This window comes from Zalophus californianus, chromosome 11 (genome assembly GCF_009762305.2).
Source record: "Zalophus californianus isolate mZalCal1 chromosome 11, mZalCal1.pri.v2, whole genome shotgun sequence".
NCBI lineage: Eukaryota > Metazoa > Chordata > Mammalia > Carnivora > Otariidae > Zalophus > Zalophus californianus.
Genome location: NC_045605.1, coordinates 85,788,061 through 85,814,419, shown reverse-complemented (window position 1 = coordinate 85,814,419; position 26,359 = coordinate 85,788,061). Strand labels below are relative to the sequence as shown.

Here is a 26,359-nt window from a genome sequence, read left to right as displayed (position 1 = left end):
AAAAAAGGCACCTCTATGCGTTACCTTAGGGAATATTTTCATTCAACTGGAAATAAGCAAACAGCTATACTAGATCAAAGTAAACCTTTAGTTCTGTTTACATGAAAACCCTGAATTCAGCGTTCTCTTCTGAACACTAATGTATATATCCAGGATACATATTAAAATAAGGTAGACACAAGAGCAGTTCATTTTCAAAAGTGACCTTATTACCAAACTCTGTTAAGGGAGACAGATGGAACAGGAAATGAAAAATACAGTTATGCTTGTTTTATCAGGTACAATGTACCAATGTACCTTTAACCTGATATCCTCAAAACTAACAGAGCTAGAGAATTATCCAATGTGAAAAGAATAATGATATGTTCTACACTGTTAGTGTAGTACTAAGTTCACTAATAGAATGATGCGTCTTTAGTCAAATTACTAAACATACATTACAGATTATAATTGCCTTTCAGCATGCTATAATCAGCACCAGATACAAAAAGATTTCAAAGCACTATGTAAAAATCATTGAGCATACTAAAAAACAAAGAAAATACCCCCACCTACCCCACACAAGCAGTCCCCTACTACACCAAATTCCCATTATTCTTGTCTTTACCTGGATCCAAACATCTCTTCTAGCCTTGTTTCTCTCCCTCATCTCAATTAAACCTCAAGATCTGACCTGCCCTCGTCAATGCAGTACTTCACATTCTGTCCTCAAAATATTATCCATCTATTCCTATGATCTACCATCTCTGATTATCTATCTCCCACCACACAGATTCCCAATATCCTTTGCTAAATTCTAGTTTCTCTCCTTCTAGTACAACAGACTCAAAACTAACACCTCTCTTATGTAACACAAAAGGTATTTTTAAAGATGCTTAGTGGCAAACGAATCCAAAATTCTAAAACTGAATTCACTCAATCTTTTTCCTGACATACTTCAGGTATGATGAGCTTCTAAGAAGTGAAACACTTTAGGGGAGGTAGTTCAAAAGCAAAACTTTTTCAGAAAAGTAAAAGCACTTTAGGGAAGGTGGTCTTCACCAATGGATTTTTAAGTGCAAATCACTAATTTAGTCATTTCAAGAAAGGAGCTTTCTACATCACTCTAATGACTTTCAACACTGCAAAATGCCTTTTTGAAAATAATAGGGTCAACCTAATTCACCCAGCTAGTGGACCAAAGAAAAATTACACTTTTTTTTTTTTAGATTTTATTTATGCATTTATTTATTTATTTTAGAGAGCGCACATGCACGCACATGCCCTCAGGGGAGGGACGTAGGGAGAGGGAAAAAGAGAATCTTAGGCTCCAGCCCCAGTGCAAGGCCAACCCAGGGCTCAGTCTCAGGACCCTGAGATCATGACCTGAGCCAGTCATGAGCCAAAAAGAAGAGTCTGTCACTTAACCAACGGAGTCACTCAGGCACCCTGAAATTACGCTGTTCTTAAACTACTTTTGCATTCCTCACAAAGTCTGGAACAGAGCTAAATGAATAAAAAGCCTCAAGCTATGCTACAGCCTCACATCATTTCAAACATTTTTTAAGACTTTTTTTTTTTTTAAGTAATTTCTACACCCAGCATAGGGCTCGAACTCACAACCCCAAGATCAAGAGTCACACGCTCCACCAACTGAGCCAGCCAGGCACACTTCAAGTTTATCTTTTGAATAAGATATTGCAAACATCAGTTTTATCAGAACTCTTCAGTTTTGTACAAATGTCTGTCTTGATTTCACAAAGTCTGACAAAGAGATCAAAGGAGATAGAATGAAGTCTTCTAGGTAACAATATTGTCTATAATCTAGTTTCATGTAAATAATAGATTTCAGCTTGGTTTATCCATAAAGATGTTGCTTTCATGATATACCTAGGAAAAAGGTTTACCTTGGAAATGTGTTTCAACTGAAAATTTGTGAACATTTCATGGGGTGGATAAAGGGACATTTTTCTTAGGAGCTTTATAAGTAAAAGATAAGGTATTAAATACAGAGAAGAACATTAAAAACAAATATTACACTATTTTAATGACACAGTGACTGATTAAAGCCATGAACTGAACAATTTGTTATCGCAATGGTATTTTTTTAAAGATTTATTTATTTATCGGAGAAAGAGAGAACGAGCATCAGGAGCAGAGGGAGACAGAATCTTCAAGCAGACTCCCCACTGAGCACGGAGCCCAACATGGGGCTCAATCCCAGGACCCCAAGATCATGACCTGAGCCAAAATCAAGAGTTGGATGCCCAAACAACTGAGCCACCCAGGCACTCCAGTAATGGTATTTTGACTTTATTTTGGATTATGTCATAAACATAATATTTTTATTAATATTAATTTGTTGTATGTACTCAAAAAAAAATCATGTAACAGCCCCTGAAAGACTTATGATACCACAAATGGAAACCATTGGCCAAAAGCTGTACTATTTGAGTTGAAGTTTAAATTTCTGCTAATTAACCTAATTTTCAACTTATTTTTCAAATGATAAATGAGTAATTTATGAAAATTATATTGAACTTTATTTTTAAGATTTTATTTATTTACTTGACACAGAAAGAGAGAGAGCACAAGAAGGGGGAGCAGCAGAGGGAGAGGGAGAAGCAGGCTCTCTGCTGAGCAGGGAGCCTGATGTGGGGCTTGATTCCAGGACCCTGGGATCATGACTTGAGCCAAAGGCTGATGCTTAACCAACTGAGCCACCCAGGCGCCCCTTGAGCTCACTTTTTAAATGTGTTATAGCTATATCCACTGTGAATATTATCAAATAATGTTTTAATATTATTTTAATTCTACCTTTACCATACTTATACCTGACAGACAGTTGGCCTATTCTCAGAGTTGTAAGTTTGAAGTTTAAAGATTCAATCACTTGAAGCAAAAGAAAATTTAGCTTCCTTCATTAGTACCCAAACTTTAATTTGTGACAATAAAACCTATCAGTGTGAACCTATCAGTGTTTTTCAAGACAAACATCAAAGAAATGAATATTTCGTGGAAGAAATGAAAAAACTGCTAATTTAATCCAATGGAAAACTCATCTATAAATTATTTCCTTTTTTTTTTTAAGATTTTATGTATTTATTTGTTAGAGACAGAGAGAGCACAAGCGGGGAGAGCTGCAAGCAGAGCAGGTAGAAGGAGAAGCAGGCTCCCTGCTGAGCGGGGAGCCCCATGCAGGACTCGATCCCAGGACTCTGGGATCAAGACCTGAGCCAAAGGCATTAACAGACTGAACACCCAGGCACCCCTTTATAAATTATTTTCATTTGTAAATTCAAATTTGGGGTACTATTTCTTTTTAAATAATCAAGTTAATTTACCTGAAATTGAATCACTCCTGCTTTTTTTCTTTAACATGTACAAACTACAAAGGTTAAAAAAGTACTTTACAAACTCCTTTGTATCTTGTATGGACTGAACAGGTAACCATGTGCTTCATTTTAGAACAGCTACCCACCTCACCCTACCCCAACTAAAAAGAAAGATCTTCACTGCTTCATTTTTTTTAAAGTCTCCAGTTAGCGATTTCCCAAATTTTTATCATATAATGACCACCCATGAACTTACCATGAGAAGTCAACAGTGCTATATTTGTCCCTCATTAAACAGTTTCACACCCACATGCTCTAATTATTCTCCAACTAAAGTGCTAGAATTTCCTTCAAGAGGATAAACATAAAAGAGGAGGAAATCTTCACCAATTAATAGGTATTTCTACCTTCCCATTCCAAAGAACATTAAAAGAAAAAAAAAAAAAAAACCCAAACCCTGTACCTATAAATGTCTCACAACACAAAAAATACCCTGGGTGAGCCTACATGGAGGTTTGTATTTTTATGCCTTTCAGTTTAAAATTAATGTTATATGTTTTTAACATATCACAAACCTCTGAAAGAAGAAAGGTTTTCTTTAAACAAGATAGAAAAAGCATAAAGAGAAGACTGGAAAACCTGACTTTATTAAAATCTAAAATTGGTATGCATTTATCAAATGACTCCAAAAACAAAAATAAGCCACAGAAACAGAGAAGATACTGGCAACACACATAACAAAATATCTTTAGAAATCATATTGTATTTAGCAAAATTCAGTAGAAAAATGGACAGAAGATAGAAACGAGCAATTCACAGAAAAGGAAATACATGCCAAAAGACTTATTCTCAGTCTCACTAGTAATAAGGAAAACACTAATTAAAATAGTCAGACACCATTTTATAACCATCAGACTGACAAAAAGTAGGACAATACCCAATGTTAAAGAGTTGTAGGTCAACAGAGACTCTTAGAATCACTTTGAGAGCAAAGCTGAAAATGGACCCAGTCCGTAATCTATCAGTTGTTCCAGGTAGACATCCTGCCTATGGAAACTCACACACAAGTACAAAATGAAAAAAAAACAAAAACAAACATAAAACACACAGGTAAAATAATGTTCACTGCTGCTCTGTATATAGTAGCAAAATTTTGAAAAAAACCTGATTGTCAAAAGAATAAAGTATGGTTTTTTCAGACAACGCACACAAGTGTGGCATATACCACAGTCATTGTATGTTTATGTACCACAAAAAAAGCAAAGAAACACCAGTTATAAGGGTGAGACACCACTGATTTTAAGATGTATCACAATTTCAAAGATATTAAAATGTGGGGAAAACTGTGTATGTTAGAATTAACAACATGCAACAAAATGAATTAACTGAAATTATGTATACGAACATGGATAAATCTCAAAACAACAATGTAGAACAAAAACAAGTTGCGGAAGTGCATTATCCTATATTTAAGAGCTAACAGCAGACAAACCTATTCTGTATTTAGATATATTAAGTATGTGGTCAAAGTATAGAAACACACGTGGAAATGATAAACATGCTGGAAAGAAAGGGAAAAGGAGGGACTTCAGCTACACGACCTGTTTGACTCTGCACCCAGGGTGACCGCTGCACAGGAAGTGATTCTATTACTCTCCATACTTTCACAGCCTACATTCAAGTTAACTTTTAAATGGAGAGGGAAAAAAATCTAAAAGAGAATAGAAAATCCTCTTTAATTGGTTGTATTTTTTAAAGTAAAAAAAAAACCACTTTAGCTATATTTTATTAGCATATTCAATAGCCATATACTATGTCAGGTTTTTGGGGTTTTTTTGTTTGTTTTTCAATTTTTCTTTCAATTTAAATCAAGTAAAGCCACTTACAAGCAGGAAGACATAGCAATGAAGAAAACATGTTTTTTCATCAATGAGCTGCTTCTAGCAAAAGGCAAACACACATATCCACATAACTACATCACTGATAAGGGCAGGAACATAAGATGTGCGAGACATGCAGGTCCAAGAAGGAGAATGGAAATGATTAAAGTATGCTCCTATAGGAGCAGGAAAGGATTCAGTAAGTTAACCTATGAGCTAAATTTTGAAAGATCATGGGAAGAAGTCCCCTATGTAGAAAAGAATATTCCACGCAACACAACCAATAGCATATATAAAGGCTAATGAAAATATGATGTATTAGCCCACAAATTATGGTTGGCCAAATCTGACTCAGCCTATTTTTGTATGGTCCACAGGCTAAGAATGGTTTTTACATTTCTAAAAGGTTGTTTTTAAAAAAAAAAAGTATACAACAGAGACCATATGGGGCTTGCAAAACCAAACTATTTGCCGTCTAGCCCTCAAAGAAAGCTTGCTAACCTCCACGCTAGAATATAACTTGCCAGGGGAGTGGGCCACTGGAGAAAACGATAATCCTTGAGAAGACAGACAACTGTAAAAAGAAAGCACAGATCATGAAGGACCTTGTCTTCCACGCTAAGGAGCTATAGGATGATGGGGGCCTCTGAAGGGTTTTAAACAGAAAATCAACATAATTATATCTGTATTATAGAAAGATTCCTCAGGTAAAGTTCTAAAGGATAAACTGGACAGAAACAATAATGGAAACAACAGCTGAAAGACTACCGTAATAGTCCAGGTAACGGCTGATCAGAGCCTCAGCAAAGGCAGTACCAAAGGAATGAAACGGTACTGATTACCAATAGGTAGCTAGGAGGAAGAACTACAGAGCTCAGCGAGGCGGGAAGAAAGGAAAGGACACAAGCACATTTCTGGCTTGAAAAACTGATAGTCAAATGATAATAGAAAACATAAAAAAAAAAAAGGAAAACTGAGAGGAAAAATTGGATTTTAGACATGATGAGTCTGAGGTGTCTTGTACACAGCCCGAGTTCCCCTATGTACAGATTCTTTTAGAAAGGCCTGTATGGGGTGCCTGGGTGGCTCAGTTGGTTAAGCGACTGCCTTCGGCTCAGGTCATGATCCTGGAGTCCTGGGATCGAGTCCCGCATCAGGCTCCCTGCTCAGCGGGGAGTCTGCTTCTCCCGCTGACCCTCTTCCCTCTCGTGCTCTCTATCTCTCATTCTCTCTCTCTCTCAAATAAATAAATAAAATCTTAAAAAAAAAAAAAAAGAAAGGCCTGTATGCAGGTAGTTTACTTGGGAAGTTACCATCCCAGAGGGCAGGAGTGAAGGACATGGGGAAATAAGTCAGAAAAGAGGGAAAAGCAACTCATAAAATTCAACATTGGGCAACAATCATAATCATTGATTCAAACAAGAATTATCTAAAGATGCAAAAACTAGTGGGAGAAAGCTTTAAAATTAACAGAGTATTACTGTTGGGAAACAATTCACCATAGGTCTCTCGTGTTTCTCCTTGTCTTGCAAGGAAGGGCACTGACTGCCTTTGTTCCCAAGTATCTTTTCAAAGGATATTTGTATATCCCTGAACATCCCTGGAAGGTAGAGATAGTGTAGTGTCTTCCTCCAAGGCAAAGGGCAGGTTGTTTAATGCCCAGTGACTCCCTCTCGGTCCAATGTCAGGTCCACCTGCCCCTCATGAAAGATTCAAGTTTCCTAAACCTAGGGTTCCTCTCTAGCAATGCAACTGCTTTTGTGCAGAAGTTACCTGGCTGGCCCTGTTCACATCACCCCTGGGGGGAATTCAGAGCAAATACTAACACAATGACTATTGCTATTGCTGTAAGTTAGAAAGTCCTTTATCTCTGACCTAACAGTCTCCTATCTTCTGCCAGCTCCCATGGCTAATTTGTTAGCTTGCAAGACCCTTCAGAGCTTTCAACAATTACACAGTTTCGGGGCGCCTGGGTGGCTCAGTCAGTTAAGTGTCCACTCAGATCATGATCTCCAGGTCCTGGGATCAATTCCTGCATCGGGCTTCCTGCTCAGTAGGGAGTCTGCTTCTCTCTCTCTCTCTCTCTCTCTCTCTCTCTCCCCCTCCCCCCTCGGCCCCTCCCCTCTGCTCATTCTCTCTCTCTCTCTCTCAAATAAATTAAATTAAATTAAAACAATTACACAGTTTCAAAATATATCCTCATAAGACACAACAGAAAGAAATCAGCAGGTGCTACCTTAAGTGATCAAGGTTAAAATCACTAGTAATGGGACATTATCAACATCATGTGCCTCCTGATACGAATGTACTAAGAGGAATACATTTTACTATGATATTTCTAAGTACAAGAAAACAAATCCAAACTGAGGGCCATTCTACAAAATAACTGGTGGTATTCTTCAAAATGTCAATGTCAGAAAACAACACAAAGACTGAGAAACTTTTCAGATTGCAGATAACTAAAGAGACATAAAAACTGATTAGTCTTTGCTTTTAGGAAAAATATTAGGGGTAAAAATATAAATATATTAGGGGTAAAGGGACATTATGTCAGCAACTCAAAAAAAGTTCAGGAAAAAATATAGAGAGAAAAGGTAAACACAAATGGAATAAAATATTAACATCTGAAGAATCCAGGTGAAAGACACATAAGAATTCTTTGTACTACTGTAACTTTTCCATAGGTCTGAATTTCTGTCAACTGACAAATAAAACAGAAGAAAAAGAATATGAGCGACAGGCACAAAACAATGTGTTTGTTTTTTTGGGGTCTTTTTTTGCATAAGGCAGCTCTTCAAGAGTTACTCATTTGGGAATGAACTGTTGAGTATTTTAGGCATGACCCAAATCACCTAAAATCTAGAATCATCAGACACACAATGAGTCCCTGGGACCATCTGCCAACATTAATAAAAAAAGTATTCATAAGCAGTGAGAAGAAATCTTTTCATTTAAAAGTATTACTTAATTCATAGTAGTTTTGGAACTTTTGGTCATTATGTAATCTCTCCAATGGAGACTAAAAGTAGAATTTCACTATGTGGTCCAATAAATTTGACAAAAAGGCCTTTTCATTCTTGAAAAGACAGAGAACCCTAGTACTAGTCTATACAAGGCTCTACAATAGGAATTAGAAAATAGAACCACATAACTAGCGCTATTCAGACAATAAAACGTAGTTTCTAGTCACACTGTTTCACTTCTCAATTACCTTGTTTAAAGTGCGTATTTATAAAAGACAAAACAATATGTCTTCTTAGAAAAGATAAGTACCCCAGAAATTTAACTCTCTTCATTGGCCATTTAAATATCAGTATTTTAAATACCTGTATCATTAACAGATTATTTTACCAGTATCCTGTCCAGGAAATTACTTACACTAAAATATCTCACATAAGAAACATTTTCACATAAATGAACTGCTACATATTATAAAGCTTCATAAAATAAACCTGCTCTCTGAGGTGCCTACAAAACATTTATTTGAAAACACTAAAGTCTTGGGTATTTTCCAGCAGTATTGTGAACAAAGCATCTAGAGAATGTGTTGACTATAACACAAATCAGCATGTTAAATAACAAGCTTCATCTGACTTAGCAAAACATTCCAACTTTTGGAACAGAAAATGACCTGTTGGACATTTCAAAGCTGCTAGAAATCACCCTGAAATACCAATTTTCTTTAGAAAGGCTAGAAAAGAGTTAATTAAAACAGTACTTAAGGACTACGCTTACTAAAGCATATAATTCTCTAGATTTTTTAAAGCTATCTAAAATCAAAACCCCAGGGGTGCCTCCTGGCTTAGTCAGTGGAGTATGCAACTCTTGATCTCGGGGTCGTGAGTTCAAGCCCTACATTGGGCACAGAGCTTACTTTAAAAAATTTAAATTTTTAAATTAAAATTTAAGTTTTTATAATAAATTAAAATAAAACTTAAAATTAAATTTTAAAAAGCAAAATAAAAGCCCAGAAATGAAATATTGATAGGAAATTTGACTAAAGATAAAAAGTTTACCCGAAGCACTCTCTTCCTTAAAGAAAACTTTAAGGCTAACAATGCAAATCTAAAACTTAAGTACAAAGAAAACTTTTCTTTAAATTGGTCATACAGTATCTGTCAATACCAGTTGCTAGAAAGTTGCTAGAAAATGCAAACAGTTCTATAACTCTGTGTTATGAACAACTCCCTTAACAGAAAGCCAAACGAATTATTTTTTTAAATATATACAAAATTGTTTTATTTTTTTATTTTTATTTTTTCTTAAAGATTTTATTTATTTATTTGACAGAGACAGACAAAGCAAGAGAAGGAACACAAGCAAGAGGAGTGGGAGAGGGAGAAGCAGGCCTTCCACAGAGCAGAGCCCAATGCGGGGCTCGATCCCACGACCCCGGGATCATGACCCGAGCCGAAGGCAGACGCCCAATGACTGAGCCACCCAGCTGCCCCTTACTTTCTATTTTATAGAAAATCTGTCCCAAAAGAACCACCACAAAATTTTTATTTTGTTATTAAAAAATGTAATTTTTAGGCAAAGATGAGTATGAAATATTAAAAACAAAAAATAAAAGTCCTTACCAGAATACCTCCTAACTTAATCTACCTCTGAAATCAACAAAGGAAGCTGAATCCTAGATTAATAATTTGATCAAATGTCCACTGCTGACAAAGCATTATAAAGGAAAACATTCTGCTGTTCTTTGTAAGAAATAATGATTCAAAGTTCTAAATAAACATTCATAAAATCAAAGGTCCTGTTCTATAAAACTTTTCAAAATTACAGGCTATCCTAAATAAACAACTTGAATATTCTCATTTTGTACTTCCACTAGTACAACATTCTACCTTCATAACTGAAAGAGAACTATCACTCCAAAGTAATGTATATCACAAGAACTAAAAGTCTAAAAACCAGCCATGTTGAGAAGAGTAGCTGCTCCCCACCCCACACACCCACACAGATAAGTTTTGCATTTGGAAAAGCTGAAAAGACAAATATTGACAGCAGTATAAGCTTGATTATAGTACTCTTAGTTTTGAAAAATATTTATGAACAGCATTTTAGGGCTTGAAAAAATAAACTGCAACAAAAAAGTCAGCCACTTCTTTTCAGATTCTGTTAAGAACCTACAGGGCCCTTAGGTGACCTACACTGCTAAATTCAAAGTTGTTGGGTTTTGCTACAAATATGTTCTCTCCCTACTCATATTTTAGTTGCCAGATATGCTACTTTATATAAATGTCTTTTTTTAGAAATTTAGTAAGTACCTTCAAAAACCTTTCTAATGTAAAAACACTATTTTTTAAGTTTCAAATTTTAACTGTCATATATATCTTGTGAACTGGGGTCTCACAATGGCTTCAGGAAATCCTGTGCTTCAGGAAATTCTCTATGGTGTCTAATCAGAAACAATAGAAGGAACAGAAATGAAAATATGTTAAGAAAAATAAAGATCTCTTTCTTATTCTCATGACAAATGTGAGGAAGGGACAAGGCAGAGATTTTACAACAAGCCTCCCTAGGAAAGCCAGAAAGAAACTAAAGAACAACGTAAATTCATAAACACCTGAAGAAGAAAGAAAACAAGCAGCTTCTCAAAAGAGTACTCTCAAAGCAAGGACACTGAATTCTTAAAAATCTATTAGAACGGCTTATGTTTGGCTCTACCTCTAATCATTAACTTTTTTAAATGACACACATTGTTGGGGCACCTGGCTGGCTCAGTTGGTAGAGCATGCAACTCTTGATCTCAGGGTTGAGAGTTTGAGCCCCACATTGGGGACAGAGATTACTTTTTAAAAGAATTAATTAAAAAAACAAAAATTAAAAATTAATAAAATAAAATGACACATTGTTGGGTTGCTTGTAATAAGCCAAAAACTGCAGATTTATATGGGCTTAGCAAGGGTCACATAAACATTTCTTTCTTCTACTACTAGCCCCACAGAAACACTGAAAAAAAAAATTTCACCTTAGTGTAAAAAGTCACACTGCCATACATGATATTATCTCTATGTATTAGAATCACAGCCGTAAGAAAATCATATTCAGATCTATCAGCTGAAGAGATTTTTTAAATGCCATCAACATATTAAAAAGATAAAAAGATGATTACAAAAGTTTAATTCCATTTGAAAATGCATAGCTAACACATTTTAAGTTCAAAAATGAAAGCCAGCTATTGATCCCATGGGATAAAATAAAGAAAAATATGTTAAATCATTTGACTGAAAATGGCCACACAACAGTTAACAGTTTACTGACGAGAAATTTATTCTCAGATAATAACTAAAAATCTCATACTGGCCAAAAGTAACTTCACGTCATTTTTCTGTCATTTGCATAAGAAGCTAGATAGAATCTCAGATATAAAGTAATGATTACATATCAATTATACATGATGAATATGCCAAAACAGTTATTTTATAACAATGTTAACACTTAAGGGGCACCTGGGTGGCTCAGTCGGATAAGCATCTGCCTTTGGCTCAGGTCATGATCTTGGGATCGAGCCCCATTCTCAGCGGGGAGTCTGCTTCTTCCCCTCCCCCTGCTCCTTCTTTTTCTCCCCCTGCTCCTTCTCTTTCTCCCTCTCAAATAAATAAAATCTTTGAAGAAAAAAAAAATTAAAATGTTATTTGTTCATAGTAACCTTGCAAGTTGAAAGGACAAAAATGATCACTAAGCCGTTACCATTACCTGGAATCAGACTGCTAGAATATGGGTAGACTAGACTAATATGTGAAATTTAACTATTTTGCCATAAAAACATGAAAAGATACACATTGTTCACTCCAGGAAGAGGGGGAATTTCAGTATGAAAATAATTTTTACATTATTCAATTACTATAAATTACAAAATATTCAGGAAAAAGAACCTATTTCCTTCTAGTCATTCTAACATGTTTTATTGTATGTTTACAATCATAGGACATGTATATTTTAGTATATGTGCTGCCGAAGCAAACACTCATAGTACATGTATAACTTGATATGCCAACTTGTTCTCTCTAGGATAACTTAGAGATGTTCTATGTAGGATATTTTGAATAGCAGCATAATATTCTACCACGTGCATACTATAATTTGTTGAACTGCTTTTTCCAATTTTTCCACTATATTTATATAAAGTTGTGATGAATTTTCATATAAATAGCTTTTATACATTCTTAATTTTCTTAGTATGGATTTCCAAAAAGGAAACTTGATAAATACTACCAAATTTTGCTTTGCAAAGTGCAAATTTTGCTGGTTTTTTTAAATGCATCAACCAGAAATAAATATTTTAAGATTTAAAGTTTCAAACATAGGGGCGCCTGGCTGGCTCAGTCATACAGCATGTGACTCTTGATCTCAGGATTGTGAGTTCAAGCCCAACACTGGGCGTAGAGATTACTTAAAAATAAAATCTTTAAAAATAAAATAAAGTTTCAAACATAAACTCCAACAGAAATGACTGAAGATACCAAAAAGGAAATACAGAAAAAGAAACAATGTGGAAATAAGATAATTCAATCTGAGCTACCTGTGGGGGGAAAATACGGAGCTCAATACTTCAAAAGATGAGCTGAAAGCTAAGAGTAGGGTACACTATAAATGCAATCATCTGGAGGAATACATAAATTGTGAATAAAAGAAACTACTGGAGAGGTTAGTGGGAGTAATTTCACTGGAGTGGCATGGACAGAACTATACTGCCAAGGGCTAAGAAGTGAATACAAATTCAAATAGAAGCTAGAATACACATTTAAGAAGTTTGGAAGAAATAAAAAGGTAGACAGGTCCATAGATTGGAGGAGGCACAATTAAAAGATGGCTGATTAAGATCGCAGATATCTGATCATTTTTAAAGGCTGAAGAAAAAGGGCCCAAAAAGGTGGGGTGGGGGAGCCTTGAAGTTATTGGACAGCCTCAAGATGCTGAAAAACACATTTCAGGATGAAATCCACAGGAGAGAAAAGAAAATAATCTTGGAGGGAAGGAGATGTTTCAGTCTTTGAGAGAGTGAAAACACGAAGTGTATACTGGTATAAGTTACATTCAGAGGCAGAGGGTTGGAAATCTTGAGGAAGTTCCTTACCTACTGACTTCTACATAGGAAACAGACTCATCTGCTAGAATTAAAGAAGTGAGGAGTAGAGTAAGGTTTTGAGAGGTAAAGTGTGTATATGACACATTCTCAAGTGCTTGGGCAGGTATCTGTAAAGCTGCTTAATAAAGGCACTATACTTTTTTTTTTTAAGATTATATTTATTTATTTGACAGAGAGAGACACTGCGAGAGAGGGAACACAAGCTGGGGGAGTGGGAGAGGGAAAAGCAGGCCTCCCGCTAAGCAGGGAGCCCGATAAGGGGCTCAATCCCAGGACCCTGGGACGATGACCTGAGCCGAAGGCAGATGCTTAACAACTGAGCCACCCAGGCGCCCAGGCACTATACTTTGATTAAAGGATATAGGTAGAGCATAGCATGACTGTATTTGATTACTTTTATGATAATTATATATTTGATTCCCCAATGTCTACTAGAGGTTTTATATCCATAAAAACCTTTAAGACATGGTCTCTGACCTCAACAGTTCAGATACTATTTTATATTTTGAAATGTAAATATTTCCCAAAATGTAATGGATTAGGTTACCTCCTAATAGGTTATAAATTGATGTATTTCATTTTCTTCCAATCAGACTAACAAGAAACAATTTCAAGCTAGATATACCTTCAGATGTGAGATACTTAAGAGAGATTTTAGAAGTTACAGAGTAGCCACTAGAAATACTTTCAGAAATGCCACACTATAAGGACTTAGGGCAACTCACAAGACAAACATCCCAATTGTTTCTACTCAAAAGTACTGGCAAAACCAACTATATTATAATCCCTAACACCCTAAGTACATTTCTGTACAGAATTCAATTTTAAATACACATGTATAATAAATATCAAAATATCACCAAATTGTCAAATTTCATTAAGAATGTATCATATGCAATTATAATAGGGCAATGTAATACTTCTTGCCCTTTGCATGACTCGGCTTAAAGGACCCCAAATTAAACATGCTTCTGATTTACATAAATTAAGTACACAAATAATATCCCTTTTGTATAGTGGTTTCAAATAAGATATACCTAGCAATTTCAATCTTCTTAAAAGTACCTTAAAATGGAATTCTATCTATACCTTCTTTTCACCTTCTATTTTCTTTCCACCGATTGGCATAGGAATGAGGTTTGGAGAGCTCTGCATTCCAAATTTAGAAGGTAATATAGTTAGAAAAGGCAAACCCATTAGAATTTTCTCAAGCAATGCAAGAATTGTGCCTGTCCAAAAGGAAAACCCATGAGAATAAGAACTAGATTGGTTAAGAAATATGAACTTCCGCTTGATTTAAATTAACATACAACATCTCTCTATAATGCCATTAGACTATTAAACTGGTTAGACTGATGGAAAAGCTTTTAACAGAAATTAAATTCATAGAATTGTTTTCGTATTTTTTAAAGATTTATTTACTTATTTTAGAGAGAGCACGGGTATAAGCAAGGGTAGGGACAGGGAGAAGGAAAGAAATCCTCAAGCAGACTCCCCACTGAGTGCAAAGCCCAACGGAGGGACTGATCCCAGGACCCTGAGAGCATGACCTGGGCTGACACCAAGAGTTGGCCCCTTAACCGACTGAGCCACCCAAGTGCCCCCAATTTTTTTCATATTTTTAAATGACTTTTTTTGGCTTTAAACATTACAAGGAGTAGCAAGTATGAATATACAACTTTCAGAAGCTGAACCATTCCTGATATTTTAAACTTTATTTATTTTTAAAGATTTTATTTATTTATTTATTTGACAGAGACAGAGACAGCAAGAGAGGGAACACAAGCAGGGGGAACGGGAGAGGGAGAAGCAGGCTTCCCTGCTGGGGCTCGATCCTAGGATCCTGAGATCATGACCTGAGCCGAAGGCAGACGCCTAACGACTGAGCCACCCAGGTGCCCAAACTTTATTTAAATAAACAGTTTTTAAAAACTTGAACATGCTATATATAAATCATTGTTTTTCTCAGGCAGTGTTTTCCAGCTCACATACACATACGCAAGTATAAAAGAAAATTTATAGTACTTGGCTAATTTCGCCTACTATTTGCTCAAACAAGAACCATGTCTTACTCTCTTCATTCATAGCAGAGTACTTTGCACTTAGCGGACACCCAAACATATACCAGGTAAAATAGTTTCCACACACATATTTTATCACTGTTTTACCTGACATAATAGAATTTAATTGTGGTGAGAGTCTGTGATCCAGCTACAAAAAATATTTAAAGCATAGTAACCAGATTAAAAACCTAGTATTTTTGAAGCCAATACTATTCTTATCTAACTTAAAACACAAAACTACGGGGTGCCTGGGTGGCTCAATCATTAAGCATCTGCTTTTGGCTCAGGTCATGATCCCAGAGTCCTGGGATTGAGCCCCGCATCAGGCTCTTTCCCACTCCCCCTCTCTCACTGTCTCTCTCTCTCTCTCTCTCTCTCTCTCTCTCTCTCTCGGTCAAAAAAAAAAAAAAACCCACAAAACTACAATTAATATACTGCAGAGATACTTGTACTGTCTCTAGTGAAACTGATTACAAGTTGGCCCAAAACATGTTTTGAGAATGTAGTGAAGCATAGCATCATAGCTATAGGCTATGTAGCTCATAACCTGCAATTTTCATTGTGATTTTATGTCACTTTACCCTACTTAATCTCAATATAAATTGACATAAATTACATATTTAAAGCCCTCTGAAGTATTAATTTAAATTTTACTTTAAAAGAAGTATCTCTAGAAAGTCAGGTTCAATTTTCAATATGTTGTCACTCTCTCTAACTTATTAACTATTTAAGACTGTACATTATATACCTAAAGTCGTACAGTTTACCAAACCTACAAGACTCTCGTATTATTAAACAGGTAACACACAGTCAAAATATACACAAATGATATCTTTAGGCCTTTAAATCACCACTTTATAGGGTATGAAATATTTTCTAAGCAAGTTATTTTCGGCAAATGTTTCAAAGTTTACTATTGTTTAAGAAAACTAAGATATTTTGTTTAATTTATGAATAACATGCAACAAAAGTAGGGGGAAGCTGAAGAATTTGAAGTTAACAAACACTTTTAGTAAGTCACATGCTTTTTAATTTCTAAACTGGAAAACAGATCTTCCTCAACTTAAACGGGGTTACATCCCAATAAACCCATCATAAGCTGAAAATACGTTTAATACACCTAATCTACCGAACATCATAGCTTAGCCTTGTCCACCTTAAACTTGCTCAAAACACATTAGCCTACAGTTGGACAAAGTCATCTAACACAAAGCCTATTTTATAATAAAGTGGAAATATCTCATGTAATGTATTCATACTGTACTGAAAGTAAAAAAAGGAATGGCTGTGTGGGTACAGAATGGCTTTAAGTACATCATTACTGACCCTCATGATTACATGGCTGATGGGGAACTGTGGCTCTCTGCCTCTGCCCAGCATCAAAGGAAGAGTATCGGGCGCCTGGGTGGCTCAGCTGGTTAAGCGACTGCCTTCGGGGGTGCCTGGGTGGCTCAGTTGGTTAAGCGACTGCTTTCGGCTCAGGTTATGATCCTGGAGTCCTGGGATCAAGTCCCGCATTGGGCTCCCTGCTTGGCAGGGAGTCTGCTTCTCCCACTGACCCTCTTCCCTCTCGTGCTCTCTATCTCTCATTCTCTCTCTCTCAAATAAATAAATAATCTTTAAAAAAAAAAAAAGGGAAGAGTATCAGGGGGCGCCTGGGTGGCTCAGTCGGTTAAGCGTCCGCCTTCGGCTCAGGTCATGATCCCAACAACCTGGAATCGAGCCCCACCCACATCAGGCTCTGTGTTCAGCAGGGAGCCTGCTTCTCCCTCTCCCTCTGCCTGCCTGCCTACTGGTGATCTCTCTCTGTCAAATAAATAAAATCTAAAAAAAAAAGGAAGAGTATCAGACCCCACACTGCTAACCTGGGAAAATATCAAAATTCAAATTTCCAAGTACTGAATGTATATGACTTTCACACCATGGTAAAGTCAAGAAATCCTAAGTCAAACCATGGTAAATAGGGGATCATCTGTAATTGGCTAGTCAAATGTAGCCAGTTTTATAGTTTCTATCAAATTCTATAAAGGCAATGTTCTTGGCAAGCCATATGTAATCAAATGTGATTCATAATAAATAGCTACAAAATTCTAAAGGGGGGGAGGGAATGACTCATTCTGTTCATCTAATTATTTCAATATCAAATCTAAATAATTTTTTTCCAGTTAGAAAAGATGCTCCAGCATTAACAATATGCAAAATAAAACAATTTATCTGACCACCTCTGGCAATCCTCTATTTTCAATGAGACCAAGAAATGGTCTTTCACAATTTAGATCCTTACCTAAACGATTAAGTACAGCTCAAAGGAACAACGTACTTTATTATTCTTCTCTAAATCTCCACTTCTTTTAGGTGTAATATTTTTATTTAAAAAAAAAAAAAGGTAAAGCAGCAAAGAAAATGCAACATGAAAAGTGTATTTGGAAATCTAATTTTTAAAAGAAGAAGAGAAGAGATGTTAATACCAGAAAGTAAAAATGGACTGAGTGACAGATAACAGAAAAATTGGGTTTTAATTCAGTTTGAAAAACCTACATTCATTTATTATGCACCTTAGTTTATTTTTAAGTATCTCCAAAAACTAAAAAAAAAAGTTATTCCTATATATCAAGCTCATTTTAATGGCAGTAATATGTTCTGTGCTCTTCACACTTCTGATTTCAAATTAGGCATTTAACATAAGATTTTTGTAATTGTACAAGACGTTTATCTTCCCTAAATTCTACATTAAGGAAAAGTAGTTTCGATTGAAGAAATAAAAGGCACAAAAAGGAAGGGTGTGTAAGTGGTTTTTAAAAACTGGTCAGGGATGATACATAGATATTACTTCACAACTCTCATCTTTTAAGAGGTGTTATGGTGTATTCTTAATCTTTCGCCCAAGCTACCACATATTTCACTGATTTTATATCTAAGTGAACTCTGGTCTCTAGCAAATTAAACATTTAAGTCAAAACAGATTTCTAAGTCTCCCAAATTCAATTAAATCAACCTCTTCCCCCAACTTAGGGCCCAGCTTCCTCTACCTTACCTGTCCACTAGCTTCCCTCCCACTCAAGTCTTCCCCCAGCAAGGAAAAATTCTCACTCTCTTAGAAAATTAAAGAAATTGTTTGGGTCAAAGTAACAAAATATATTTAAGGTAAAACATATTGCCCTTGGCTTGTTTCCGTTCAAAGACTTCCTGTTGGAAAAAGATAACTTTCTAAAGTACTGACTTGGCCATACCTACTAAATACAAAAGATAAATCAGTTTACTGACTTAACTGTCCTCAAGCCACAAATGCCATCCCTAAAAATATAGTATTTCCAATACTCAACCAGTTTTTTTTTTTTTAATTTCCACACAAGTGCTAACAGCGGAGGCTCTAGGTCCCCAGCATAACAGTGCATGCCTCAGAATCCAGACAATATGTTGCCTTTGTGTAGTGACATATGGCCCAAGTATCAACTGAGGAGAGCAGCCTGATCTGCCAAATAGGTCAAGGTCTAATCTGACAAACATTTAGGTAAAATGTGTAACATACATGTCCAAATACTGATTCTAGCTTTGTCCTAACAGTGATTAAGATAAGGTCCAAAAGAACAGCTATGACAAAACTACAGAAGCAACACACTAACATTAAGTTGTTTCTCTCCACTTTTTTTCTTTCCCCAAATCACTCTTAATCCAACCAAAAGAAGTGGACTGTGTTTCCTTAGGTCAGCCACGTAAGTGCTTTGGCTACCCTGAAAACTTACACTGATTCCAAACTTCGATTCCTAGGGTGCTTGGGTGGCTCAGTCAGTTAAGTGTCTGCCTTTGGCTCAGGTCATGATCCCATGGTCTTGGGATGGAGTCCCGCACTGAGCCTGCTTCTCCCTCTGCCTCTCCCTCTCCTCCCTGTTTGTTCTTCTCTCTCTCAAATAAATAAAATAAAATCTAAACAGAAAAACAAAAAAAATTCGACTCCAAATATATATTCCTTTCAACTTATGTTAAGTGTTCAAAGATACTAGACAAGTTATTTTTTTAAGCAGCTGGATCCAGAACCAATAAAGACATTTATAATAATTCCTTTAGACTTACATTTGTATCATATAGAAAGGGTTACCATAACAAAGCTTTCAGCAAGTTGGCAGGCAGGCAAGTAGGGGACACCTTTAAAGAAGTAATAAAATAGACTGGTAGATTCCTCCATTTTAACAAAATTCTAGTAGTTGTGTACCTCTAAGATAAACATACCACACTGGAAGTCTCAACTTCAGACATTAGAAAATTAGGACAGCTGCAAACCCAGAAATTTTTACATGAACATTTCTTTTGGCAGCAACAATATAACCATATAGTAACTTATTTTGTGTCCTCTAATAGTTAAGAGGCAAGAATAACTCTGGAGAGATATTTCCAATACAGAGAACTTCAAAGTTCCTTAGAACACACTTAAATCTAAATATTGCCATGACATCTTTATCTCCAAACTCAAACAAAAATGGAATGCAATGGAAACTACGTTATTTATGCCTTTTAATTAACTACCAATAACGCAATTCTAATCTACCACATCACCACCTTTGGTGAACTGCTGCAGAGAGAACACAGAAAACTAACTTCAAAAGTCACCAGAATAAGTCACTCTAACACTCCAATGGAAAATAACATGTAACCAAGTATTCCATTTAACTGATGTGAAACAGGTTTAGGAAACAGTATTTCAGCATTCTGAAATCCACATTTTCTCTTTCCTACCTATAAATGCCATCAGTGTTCATGTACCAATATTTAAAACAAAAGCTCAATCAGAAAGTTCATTTGACAGCTGTTGCTATTTTAAGTTGCAAGGGAAAAAAAAGCTTTCAATATCTTACAATAAACAAATAATACTTAGTGCCCTGCCATACTAGCTACAGTAGCCTACCTCTGTAATTTGCACCTTATTTTATGTACTCCATGACAGAACATCCAAAAAATTAAAATAGTATGATCTGAAGCTTCTTTTCAAGCATGTTTACAAGAAGAATTATCTCATAAAAACCATCCACTTTTATGTGACTCTAAAACTCCATGCCCAGAAGCCAATGACTGGTTTATAAGCAAGATAATGACTAGTTCAATGGAAAAGGTATTATGACAATAAACGAAGACTGCCTCACCATGTTATGATCTGCTTGCCTAATATGTGTTTAGCTACTGTAGTCAGCAATGTCCAAATATAAATTTGAAACATTTAATGACTGGTTCTGTTCTAGATTTCAAGCTCATCTTACCTTTTTAAAACATAGTTTTAATCTAAGGCTCTCCACAAAAAAAAATCTTTTTTAGAAAATATATTCCCTAGAGTAGAGAAAAACTTCAGGAACAAATTGTTATTCAATTTTACGGTAAGTACAAAAAAAATTCCACAGTGAAATGTGCAAAATCTAAAATATTTCAACACACTTCTACCTTAACAGAAATTAAAATCAAGTAAGTTTCAAAAGTAAAAGAAAAATAAGCCTCAAACAGGTTGAGCATTATATTTTATAAATAAGAGTTGTCTATATTTTATGAATGGACCCATAAATATACCAAGAAAACCTTAATTTAAAAGTACTTTACCGGGTTGGTTACATTTCAATTACTGTTAAGTGGCATGAAGGCATAAGGCAGCCAATAAAACTATAAAAAATATTTTTTTAAAAAGGTAAGTTTTGTTGAATAAGTTTACTAAGTTTAATACAGTTTAATCATGACCTATCAAAACCTTATCATAGCTCACTGTATAAAATTAGCACGGCACTTGCAAACATAAGCAGAATCTAGACTTATCAAACATATGGTGAGGCCTGCCCAGCTTCTGAAAAACTAAAGGAGAATGTAGGATTAAAATGTTTTAGCTGGGTAACAAAGCCCACCGATCCTGCTCAAAAAGTTTTCAACAAAAATCTGATCAAAAAGGGCACCTCTTAAAAATTTTAAAGCACCAAGAAATTAAAACTTTTTTTTTAAAGATTTTATTGATTTATTTGACAGAGAGAGAGAGCGAGAGCAGGAACACAAGCAGGGGGGAGCGAGAGAGGAAGGAGCGGGGAGCCCGATGCGGGGCTCGATCCTAGGACCCTGGGACCATGACCTGAGCCGAAGGCAGACGCTTAACGACTGAGCCACCCAGCCGCCCCTAGAAACTGAAACTTTGAAATAAATTGAAATGGTGTGAATATAAGTGATTCCACGCCAGAAGCTATACAGCTAACAAGCAAATACCTAAAAGCGGGGAGAGGGATTCAACCGATCTCCAAACTACTACAAGGTACACAAAAGCACAAGCACAGGCTGGTCTACCAGCTAACTTTCCCGGCCCAGAACCAGGGAGACATCAAAGTTGACAACAGAATCAGCCATGAGCTTTCCCTGTAAACCGGACGATAATCTGAACTTCACTGTTGCTAATAGAACAGCCTTATAATTAGAAGCAGCGACCTGACAGGTGGAAAAATAAATTCTAACAGGGCAGCAAGAGGTTGTGAAAACACAGTTCAAGGACTGAACATGTTATGACCACTCGGTAACAGGTCCAAGGTAATTTACGCACACACCCTTTAGCTCAATTCCTCAAGCCTAGATAAGATTGGGAAACAGGCTTCACTGAGAGCCACATACCATTTTAAAACAGCCGTCTCCCTCCCGACAGGAAAACAGACATTCCCATCCGAAGTCTTTCCGAGAGTTCTCCGCGAAGGGAAGCGGGCGGCCGCCACCTTAACGAGAGAAGCCGGCAACAGCCCCGCCGCGCGGCCGCCACGCCTTCCTCCCGCCGCGGCAGGGGACGCGGAGCGGCGGGTCACATTTCTCCTCCCCAACAATCAACACGCACTCACGTCTCCAGAGTTGACACCCTCTAAGCGGCCGCTCGGCGACGCTGGTGACTGGGCCACAAAGCCAGGGACGCAGCCATCGGCTGGGGCGCTCAAGTTGCGTGCGTGCGCGCGCGTGTTTGTGTTTGCTCCCCGTAATAAAAGACAAGAGGTCTCCGTAGTTACGGCCTAGGGTTGCGGTGGGGAAAGAGGCCCCCTGTGGGACTAAACAAAACTTCGGTTGCTGGGAAGAGCCGTTGCGCAACCCTGGCAGGGGAAGGCCGGGGCCGCCCAGCCCGGCTCCAGCGCGGCTTCCCGGAGGCTGCGCCACCGCTCGCACCAGCCACGCGCGGCCCCAGCGTCCGGCGGCCTTCGGCCCCGAGCGGCCCCCGGACCCGCCACCCGGCGGGGAGCCGCGGCGGAAACGCGGAGCACCGGAGCGCAGGGGATCTGCCGGGGATGTAGGACGCGCGACGGGTGCGGGCCGCTCCGGAGGGGTTGGGCCTCGCCGGGGTCCGGCTGAGGGGCCCGGAGGCCCCGAGAATGAAGCTGGTCCCCCCCACCCTGGGGTGGGGGCGCCCCGAGCCCCTCTCCCCTCTCCCTCCTCCCTTACCTTCCTAGAGGCCTGAGCTCTCCCCTCTTCGGGCGGCCGCGGCCCTGAGCATGTCCGGAGTGGGGTGCGGGGCCGTGCCGGGGACAGGGAGCCAGGCGCTTCAGCAGGCGGCACCACCCAGCCCGGGCTCAGCCCCTCTCCGCGGCCGCTGCCATCTTGTCCTGGCGGCTGAGAGGAAACGGCGAAACACCCTCCCCCGACCGCTGCTGCTGCTGCTGCTGCTGCTGCTGCTGCTGCTGCTGCTGCTGCTTCTCTGGCTGCTGAGCGCCGGGCCCGTCTCCCTCATCTTCCTTCCCGGGGATTTGGGGTGGGGACGACAGGGCTGGGGCGAGGGGTGGCGAGAGGCCGGCCGGCCGGCCTCCGACTGCTGGGGCCTACGGGCGGCGCAGGGTGCGGGGCCCGCGGCGGCTGGGGCCCATTCCTGACGCCCCTGCCGCGAGAGGAGGAGAAGGAGACAGCCAGGAGAGGCAGCGACGCCGGGGCCCGCGGCTCGGTCTCCTCAGGCCGCCGCGCTGCCGGCAGTCGTCACGGAGGCAGCTGCCGCCGGTCGCCCCAGTCTCGGGCCCCTCCTCCGCGCCCGCCGGCCTCGGCCGCCGCCTCCGCAGCGCCACCGCCCGCCGGGCCGCGCTGCGCGCCGAGCCCGGGCGGCCCCGCTCGCCTCGGGCCGCGGCGCCTCCGCGAAGCCCCTCCCCGGGGCCCGCCCGCAGCCGCGCCCTTGTAACTCCGAGCCCGCCTGGCGGCCGGCGTGGACCCGACCCGGAGCTCCCTCCCGCCGGCCCGCCCGCAGAAGCAGCATCCGTTAGCGCCCCCTCTGCTGTTCTGAACCTCATTCTAGGCCCACTCCGACAAAAATACACATTTAAAAAAAGATCCTAACCCCCCAAAGAAAGGATTAAAATGAGGAAGCGGGATTTTACAGGCCTTTCGAGATGCCGTAATCACAACTTCCCCTTCCACCCCTTTAGGATCTGTTTCTTGGCGACTTGTTTTTTTTGTTTGTTTGTTTGTTTTTTTAAGGGTCCAAAAATAAAGAAAGGGGAAATGCTTGGTCAAGTGAACAGTCCCAGTCTAAAATAGGTCCTTCCCGCTCCCCCATCGCAAAGAGTCAAGAGAATTGTAAAATCGGGTTAAAGAACGGGGAAAAGGCCTTCTTGCACATTTTCCAAGAGCATCTCTAAGGTCCCAAACCCCTTAATTGTGAATTATACCCACCTCTGCATTGATAACTCTCCATCAAGTTAGTTCCCCTCCCAGAGACTAGTTACCTCTCTCCTGGAGACTAGGAAATCAACAGAATGGCCCATCTCAACGTAATCATAGAACTGTAGAATTTTAGAGATGAAAGAAACTTAGAGATCCTTGGTCCAAACTCAAGCTAGGACAGGGCTTCAGAGAAGCTTCTGTGACCTGCCCAAGACTATACAGCAAAGCCCTGGTCTGCACACCCTGTCCCCTTCTTTTCCCTAAGAAACCGCTGACCTTCTAGTACCTATCATTGAGAGTTAATTTTTTTAATAATTATTTTCTTTTGTTCCTAATCAATGTTTAATGGGGGGAGGGGAGGACTGAACACCTTTCTCTAAGGAAGTGTCCTTTCTTTGTTCCTTTCATCATCTTCATTAGGAGGTTTGACTCTACCACATATGTATTTATCCCCAGACATTTCCTATTGCAGTAACTGGGGGAGGGCAAAGGGAGTGGCAAAGTGCTGCATATTTAATACTACACATTTATTCCCTGCTGCTTTTCAAATGGAGGGGAGTATTTTTGAGAAGGCCTTTTAAAAAGAGAAGAGGATAGTACGCCCTGAAGCAGTTGGAAGTATTTTCGAATGACAGTTGTTTTCTTCAAGTTAGGGAGGATAACCAGTTGAAAAGTCTTCCAAAATAGAAAAACAAAACAATGACTGTCTCTCAGAGAGATAGCAGCATATTAGCCATTCCTTTTTACTTAGTATTTAGTTACTTTTGATTTTTAAAAAAAAACAATAGTTAAAAGAACCAAAAAAGGATAAAAACACTATTCACAGGAGAAAGTTACAATTAAAAAAAAATCTTAGTGAAACAAGGGAACTATTCCACTAGAACTTCGAATTTCCAGAACTTTGGCTAAATATTTCTCTAGATCACTTTTAATAAGAGGCTTCAATTCTCCCTATTTTGTGGCATTACTACATTTATGGAAAAGCTGAAAAGGAGGAGGATTTTTTTTTTCCTTTCTATCCCTGACATTGCTCTCCACTGTACTGTAAGTTCCAGAAGGGGATTCTGTCTTCTTTTTTTTTTTTTAAACAGTTGCATTGCCAGTGCTTACAGTGCCTGATTTATAGTTGTTTTTAGTAAATGTTGCTACAGGAGTCAATAAACACTATTAATTCAAGTCCTCCTTCACTTTATACCTGTTGTCTCTTAGCTTAATCTCTTTACTTGCAATCTCTTATCTCTCCAATCCTTTCGGAACACCAACATCCAGATAGCTTCTCAAAGCCCCTGACTTAGCCATTTTATGAAGTTTGTAAGAAAAAAAAATGGAAAACTTCCAGTGTTCTTGTTAAAAATGAAGACTACTAAATTGTATATGAAAAAGTTAATTGTGTGTAAAAAGAAATCTTTTCATTCAGGGGGCGCCTGGGTGACTCAGTGGGTTAAGTGGGTTAAGCTTCTGCCTTCAGCTCAGGTCATGATCCCAGGGTCCTGGGATGGAGCCCTGCCTCTGGGTCCCTGTTCAGTGGGGAGTCTGATTCTCCCACTTACTCTTCCTCTGCCCATCCCCCCTCGTGCGTGCTCTCTCTCTCTCTCTCAAATAAATAAAATCTTTAGAAAAAAATCTTTTCATTCGGAATTACTACTTAAATACTGTGTACCAGACATTGGACTATAATCTGAGGATACAAGGAAAAGGGAGACACCCTATGAGTTTACACTCTCTCTAGAAAGTTGGTTATTATACAAATAACTAATTATAATATTAATAAGCATTATAAAAAAAGAGCCCAGCCTGCAATGAGAAGGTAGACCCTAATCAAATGAGATGGTGGGGAAGCCATAAAAAACCTCATTCATTTCTCACTCTTCAGGACTTAACTAAGGGCTTACTTCCTCAGAAAGAACCTCCTGACTTCTGTAATCCACATCCCCATATATCCTTCATGGGTAGCATTTTTCTCAGTTTCTCTTTCCTCAGTTGTTTGTTTTCTGTTGTTTGATTGATGCCTACCTCTACTACCAATCTGAAAGCTCTGCAAAAGTAGAAAGCACATCTTTTTGGACACCATTGTCTCCCCAACTCCAAGACAGTGGTACATAGCAGCTGATCAACAGGACCAGCTACATTCAGGGCCCCCTGAAAAATGAAAAGGTGGGGTGCCTTGTTCAAAATCATGAAGGATTTCAAGATGGTAACAGTAGAGGATTGAACCCATCATGGGGGCCCTTGAAGCATGGGACTGTGTGCAACTACACTACACAGGTTGAATGAGTAAATGAAAGTTGAGATCTGAGGGGCACCTGGGTGGCTCAGTCGTTGAGCATCTGCCTTCAGCTCGGGTCATGATCCCAGTGTCCTGGGTTCGAGCCCCAC

At 38.7% G+C, this 26,359-nt stretch overlaps 2 protein-coding genes across 8 annotated transcripts in view; both read right to left on the bottom strand.

The window, feature by feature from the left end:
* The window catches only part of HIPK3 (homeodomain interacting protein kinase 3), a 92,578-nt gene extending 67,324 nt beyond the window's left edge, over positions 1–25,254 (bottom strand). For 2 of the 7 annotated variants that reach the window (XM_027578396.2, XM_027578397.2), the window contains exon 1: positions 23,993–25,251. In XM_027578396.2, the coding sequence (XP_027434197.1) occupies positions 23,993–24,014 (22 nt within the window). In that variant the 5' untranslated portion in view covers positions 24,015–25,251. The other 5 variants (XM_027578392.2, XM_027578391.2, XM_027578393.2 and 2 more) reach the window with 5 other exon arrangements.
* On the bottom strand, positions 23,120–23,945 carry LOC113913915 (translation initiation factor IF-2-like). Its single transcript, XM_027578399.2, has one exon. The coding sequence runs from the start codon at positions 23,608–23,610 to the stop codon at positions 23,155–23,157; it is 456 nt and encodes a 151-aa protein (XP_027434200.1). The 5' UTR covers positions 23,611–23,945; the 3' UTR covers positions 23,120–23,154.
* Positions 25,255–26,359: the final 1,105 nt, after the last annotated feature.